This window comes from Pteropus alecto, unplaced genomic scaffold (genome assembly GCF_000325575.1).
Source record: "Pteropus alecto unplaced genomic scaffold, ASM32557v1 scaffold134, whole genome shotgun sequence".
Lineage (NCBI taxonomy): Eukaryota > Metazoa > Chordata > Mammalia > Chiroptera > Pteropodidae > Pteropus > Pteropus alecto.
The window spans coordinates 2,760,213-2,766,838 of NW_006436283.1; the positions used below are offsets into that span (position 1 = coordinate 2,760,213).

General features: G+C 59.9%; 1 protein-coding gene across 1 annotated transcript in view; it reads left to right on the forward strand.

The window, feature by feature from the left end:
- The window catches only part of DNAH17 (dynein axonemal heavy chain 17), a 111,643-nt gene that overhangs the window by 29,889 nt on the left and 75,128 nt on the right, over window positions 1-6,626 (forward strand). The window contains 4 exon segments of the mRNA XM_025047110.1: window positions 696-836; window positions 1,793-1,936; window positions 3,631-3,813; window positions 6,163-6,417. Of these exon segments, the coding sequence (XP_024902878.1) occupies window positions 696-836; window positions 1,793-1,936; window positions 3,631-3,813; window positions 6,163-6,417 (723 nt within the window).

Consider the following 6,626-nt stretch of genomic DNA (forward strand, 5'->3'; position numbering starts at 1 on the left):
TCTCATTGTGAGGGACCCACCCCCATCTAAACCTACTCGCCCCCAAGGCCCCATCTCCAAACGCCATCACGTTGGAGGTTGGGGCTTCAGCGTCTGAGTCTGGGAGGGACACAGCCTTCTGTCCGCACAGCAGGGGCCCCTCCACGCCCGGCGGCCGGGGGGACAGTCGCAGGGCCGGTCACTGGCGAGGATCGAGCCGCCCCCGCGCTGCGCTCCGCCCCGGCCATTTCCTCCTCGCGGCCCTTCAGGGGCTGCAGCTGCCACGCGACGTGGCCGGGATGTAGGGGGCTGGATGGACGGCCGGCCTGCTCAGCGATTAGGTGCAGAAACAGAGTCTGGAAGGGGACTGGCTCTCCCAGGCTCATGCCCTCCACCGGGGTGGGATGCCGACCAAGACGAGACGGCCGGGGTCGGCTGGCTCCCCGGCTCAATGAGAAAACCAGGTCATAGGAAAAACACAATTCTCATCGGCGCATCAGACTGGAAACAAATGATTCCAAAAAGGTGTCTTCAAATAGGAAATATACTGGCCAGACAGGGAGGCGGGCGAGCCGAGCCGTCACGCTCACGCCGGAGTCAGGCGCTGCGGGAATGGCCAAACCCCGCGTGGAGTGGAGAGCTCCACGCGTGACCCGGGGCGCTGGCCAGCCGTCCTCAGCCTCCAAACGCTTTCCTCGCCTCCCGCTTCCCTTCAGGATTGGTCGTCCAACCCGATGTTTGAAAGGAAGGACAACAAGAAAGACGCCCTCTTGGACTTGGACGGGAGGCTGGTGACTCTCAACAAGCGCTACACCGTGGTCAAGGACGCCGGCGTGAAGATCCAGGCCATGGTCGCGGTAAGGACCCGCCCAGGGGCTCCTGGCACAGGAGAGATGCGCCTGGTTCAAGGTTAAAAAGAGGTTGACAGCACAGGACGCAGCAGGAGGGCTGGCAGGAGGGCTGGGGCGGGGGACCGGAGCCTGGGTGATGCGTGCGCCAGCAAGCCACCCGGACGAGGCTCTGCCGTCACGTGCATTTGCCAGAGTCCTCTACGCCCAGGATAGTCATTTGAACCATTTCTTGCTATCTTACCCTGAAGTTATTTGAGCCTGTGTTTTCTCTCCCTTATTAGAATGTAATGGCCTGAGGGGACAGATAGGGTCCTATTCAACTTTTTGTTTTCCTATAGCACTCAGCGTCTTACAGATTCACTCACCCATCCATCCATCCATCCATCCATCCATCCATCCATCCATCCATCCATCCATCCCTCCGTCCCTCCATCCCTCCATCCCTCCACTCACCCCCCCACTGCCCCACACACACCCACCAGCTCTCGCTCTGTCCTGGGCACACTGCTGAGTGCTTGAGGTACAGTGGTGAGAAGGACAGTCGATCGTTGGCTGTCCCCTTGGCACTAAGGGGAGGTGCAGACCAAAGACAAAATAATTCAGGGTTGTCACCTGTGTCATAACACACAACACATTGCTAGAGGGAATTCAGGCCGGGGGCGGGGCAGAGGGAGGAACCGAAGCTGAGATGAATGGGGGGTGGCCCAGGAGGGCCTGTGTCGGGCGGTGACATCTGAGCTGAAACCGGAAGGACTAGGAGAAGCCAGAGCTGGCAAGAATGGCAGGGAGGGGGCAGCCTGCACGGAGACCGACGCGGGGAAGAGTCTGGCGCATTCAAGAAGTAAAAAGCAGACCGTATGCGGCCAGGTCAAGGGCGGCCCGGAGAGTCATGGCGTGAACTGATTAAAGAGGGGACGAACGAACCAGCGAAGTGACAGTCAGCCGTGTGGTTCCGTTTGCAGGAAAACGCAGAGCTGTTCAGAGCGGATACGACGAGCCACTCCTGGAAAGATTACGTCAACTACATCGACAACATGGTGCTAGACGAATTTGACTATTTCATTCAAAACTCTCTGAGTTACCTCATGAACAACATGGTTATGGACGTAAGTTATAAGATGCGTCTCGTATGTATATACGTATATGTATTATAAATGTGATATCGTAAATATGAGATAAGGTTTATGTCAGAATCTATAGTTTGCAGTTTTCTGGCGAAAGACTGGGCTATCACGTTACAAATACACACAATTCTTAAAATCTGTCAGGGTGACCAACTCAGCCTAGTTTTAAAAATTGATCCTCAGGACATCTGGTCACCTTAAATCTGCCACACCAAAAATGGGCCATCGAAGACCTAAACCGATCTGCGCGAGCCGGCCTACCATGCTGCCAGGGGAGGGGGCGTGGGTCCACTGCCCCCCACTCATGGTGAGCGGGAGCGTGGGGGCATGCAACGTCGGCCGCTAACCTACTTGACCCTCTGCTGGGCCACGCGGCTGCGAAAACCAGGTCAGCAGAGGGGACGCACTAGTTCATTTCGTTCTGCCATTTTCATGGGAGGAGCCTTCCCTGCCCTTGTCTTTTTCATTGCAAAGGTCCCTGAAATATTTGGAAACTGCCAGTAGGACAAGGTCAAAGACCCCGGCCTACCTGGCCCACCCACGGAAAAGGACGAGCCGTGAGACGCCCTTGTGTGAGCCACGGGGGGAGGATGATACGTGTTTGAGCCCAGTACCTATGCCTCAAAGGCCACTCGTCACCAGACAATCAGCCCCAAAAGTGTGTTGATAAAAGTCACCACCACCACCAACCACAAGGCTGGCCAAGCAACCCACGGCGGTGCAAACTGCCAGCAATGAAGTTAGCTGATTCTAAGTCGTAATTCGTAGTTACAAAGCACACTCGGAACCACGATGACGCCCTGATAACAAAGTGTCCTCCTCGGAACATCCCGGGGTGTCCTCATATTTGCAAGTGGCCTCATGACCCCGAGAGAGAGGCTTTAGAGAAGTCTGGTCGTCTGAGTTCACAACGGTTGAGCTTTCGTTCTACTTAGCGGCTCACTTGGACACTAGCGAACCCCCTCCCTGGGCCATAGATAGAACCGGTAGACTCTGGGGTCAGCCACCCCAAGGCCCCCGTGGGACCGTCTGGGGGAAGATTGGTGGCCGCAGAGCAGATCCGGTGGCCTCGGCCCATGCTGTGAGAGTCACTGGTGTATTGGGCTGACCTCCCTCATAATGAGGCCGGCACCCTCAACCTTGCAGGCTCACGAGGGGGATCCAGGCCGTACAGGGTCACTGTGCACACGTGCTCTTTAAACGGGAGCCTCCGATGGACACGAGGGCTCATCCTTTCTGGGCATAGCAGAGGCCACACTGCATGGCTGTGACCCTGCCACACACAGTGGCCGTGGCTGCCAGCACTTAGAAGTGAGCCAGCCACCGCTCCACCCTCTTTATGTGCCATTGACTCATTTAGTGCTCACGAGGACCTAAAAGACAGTTATCGTCTCTGTTCTATAAAGTGACTTTTCTCTTGGGGAAACTGGGAGGTCAGTGTCTTGCTCAGGGCCACACGGCCAGTAAGTGGCAGACACGGGCTTCACGCCCCGGAGTTGGCCTGTGGGGTCCACTTCCGGCCGCCCGTCCTGGGCCGCGGTGGCACGTTCGGTTTCATGTCACCTGCCGCAGGGGCCCCCGGGAAGCGTGCTCCCCAGAGCCGTCCCGGCCGGGCCAGCGGGAGGCGGGAAGCCCTGCCCGGGGCGAGGCGCTGACTCCCCTGATGGCCCTTGCAGGAGAGCGTGGCGCCGCTGTTCGAGATCCGCATGGAGCTGGACGAGGCCGGGCTGGTCTTCAACCCGTCCCTGGAGGTGGGCTCCGACCGCAGCTTCCTGGCGCTGGTCGACGGCCTGATCAACGACATCTACAATGCGGCCAAGCTCATCCCCCGGCTGGCCAAGGGCCGGCTGAACTACAAGGTCAGTCCCCACTCCGGCCGGCCCCTTCCGCTTCCCCGGTTCAGAATCACCCTCCTCACTCAGCAACGCCCGAGTAGAAGGAGCTAAGATTTATGTTTCGAGTGACGGCAGTTCTGAACGGGATCAGAGGCCCAGAGGTGCCCAGAGTCCACCCGGGTCCCCGGGACGCAGACCCGCATTTCCTCCCCGGGCCCGAGACCCTGTCCTTCCTCCCGAAGGGTGGGTCTCGTTCCCCGGACGCCCGCCCGCCCCCAGCAAGACCCCTGGAGCGTTCTCTCCCGCTCTCCGGGCACCCCACCACTCTGTAAACACGGGCCCTGTCCACGCTCAGGCGCCTGGGCACGCGGGCCGCCCACTGCTCCCGCATCCGGCTACTCTAAGTGCGTCAAACGCCTGCCCACTAAGTAAGAGGCGGGCGGGTCAGAGCCTGGGGCTGCAGCAGACGCAGGCAATCCCTCCCCCTGCCCCCCACGAAGGGAGCCCCGAGGAGGGGCGTTCGTCGGAGCATCGCTAGTATGACGGTAAAACAGATTTGGGCAGAGACCTAGAGGTGGGTCCAACCGGAGCCGTCCAGGAGACTCCGGCCCGTCCACGCAAGGGCGGGTGGCTGAGCTGCAGAAATGAGCCGGGATGGAGGGGTGCTCGTGACCTGCTAGCGAGGGTTCGCCAAGCCGTGGAGCAATGTTAAGAATATTTCATTCATTCCTTTAAACACACGAGAATCTGCCTTTCCGTGGGTTCGCTCCAAACCGTCAGGAGCGTGCGCTTCTGGGATACGGGGCAGGGCAAGGATGGAGGACGAGGGCTTTTTATTTTACACATTTCCGCATTGTCTGAGGTTTTCGATAACTGTTACTTGTTATTTATAATAACGGATTTACAGCAACATGGCGTGCACTGTAAGGGAGACATGCGTGCGCGTGTGTGAACGTGTGTGTGTAATGAGGTGAGGTCACAAGAGGAAGTACCTAGCGAGGCCGAGGACAGCTTCCCAGAGGAGCTGACTGGGAGCTGAGTCCCGAAGGCGAGGCGGGGTTTCCGGGCAGAGGAAACAGCTGGCGGATTTCTGAGACGCAGGAAGGCGATGCGTCTGGATTAAGCGCGCGCAGCGTGCTGTTCCGGAGTTCAGGACCGAGTTTGCCACTAGCGAGCAGCTCTGGCACAAACGTGGGACCCCGCTCAGGCCGACGAGGGCCAGGCCTGTCCTGTGCTGTGGGCTCCAGCAGGACACGTGTCCCACTCGGCCCCGGCAGCCATCCTGGGCCCCGGCGGCTTCAGCTGCTGATGGGGCTGCACGCGGGAGGGCACGGCAAAGCGGGGTCCGTGTGTGGGCTCCCCATGTGCGGGCCCCCCAGTCTCGTTTGCACCCACGAGGTTGTAATTTGCGGAGTCGACAGTGACACGCAGAAGCCAGTGCTGGTACACTTCTTGGAGAAGCGGCCGTGCACGGCCACAGGAAGCGGTGGGTTAGTCAGGGGGCAGCAGAGGGAGCGACGGGCGCCCGGGCCAGGGTCTCTGCTGGGGTTTCTGCGGGAAAGGCAGGGCAAGGTGGGGGACAGCGTGGGGACAGCCAGTTTGCATAATGCCTGGGCTCAGGGCCACAAGGCTTGTCTCCAGCTGTCTGGTACCCGGCTGGTGGCCCTCCGGGCCTTCGATCTCTTAGACCTGGCTAGCCCTGGGAGGGGCAGTTTTCCCTCAACAAGCAAGATTTTTTAAGATTTCAAAGCATCTTAAGATATAGAAAATACACACACACACCCCCCACCTTGAGATTCTCCAGTTACATGAGCCAAAAGTTAACAGTCTTTTCCGTGCACCAGTTCGGCTGGGGTTTTGTCACTTGAAGCTGGAAAGACCCAGCTGTAGGGCCTCCCGCGCTCCCTGCTGTAGGTGTGGCCGGCCGCTTTCCGCTCCTCGTCCGAGTCCGAGGGCCTTTGCTTGTGCTTTGAGGCGTCTCCTGCTCTTTGCCACCTGCCCACCAGCTCTCAGGGAGCACTTCCCAGCCTGCTCCCCATTACGCCTTAAGGCAAGGGCCAGAGTCCTGACGTCTCGTTTCTGTGACTCTACGGAACGCGTGACCCCACCCTGGCCCGCACCCTCTGTGTGAGCCCTGTCCCCATCCCCAGTGCTACACCCTGGCCTGGCACACGAAACGGTGAGTGAACCTGTGGCCCAAGTCGTCCTGGGTCCCAGACAAAAGTCCCCTTCAGCATGTCTTCTCAAAGGACAGTGTGGCCAACCCGCGAACGTCCCTGCTCCCCAACTCGAGAGGTCAGAGACGCCTCCACCCCCGAAAGCCGCCCTCTGGGGCGAGACGCCCACCTGTTGCTTCTGCCCCGCCCCCTCCAGTCGGACCTGGAGGACCTGACGGACCTCATAGAGATGCGGGAGGAGATGTCCAGCCTGGTGGTCAGCGCCATGAAGGAGGCAGAGGAGTACCAGGACTCGTTCGAGAGGTACTCCTACCTGTGGACGGACGACCTCCAGGAGTCCATGAGGACCTTCCTGACCTACGGGCGCGCCCTCACGCCGGAGGACCTGGAGATGCACGCGGAGGAGGCCATCCCCAAGGCGCCGCCCACCCTGGCACAGTTCCAGCAGCAGGTGCGGCCCCGCCCGGCTCCGGACCCCGGGCTGCAGTGGGGATGCGCCAGGACCCTGCTGAGTGTTTCACCGCATAGGTGTCACGCTTATCCTGCCCTGGCGCAGTGGGGGGGAGGGGGCGGGCACATCTCGGGGAATGAGTTTGTGACTCCCAGTTCCCCGAGAGCCTGAGAGGAGGGGACCACATGGGGGGCAAGGAGGCCTGGGGG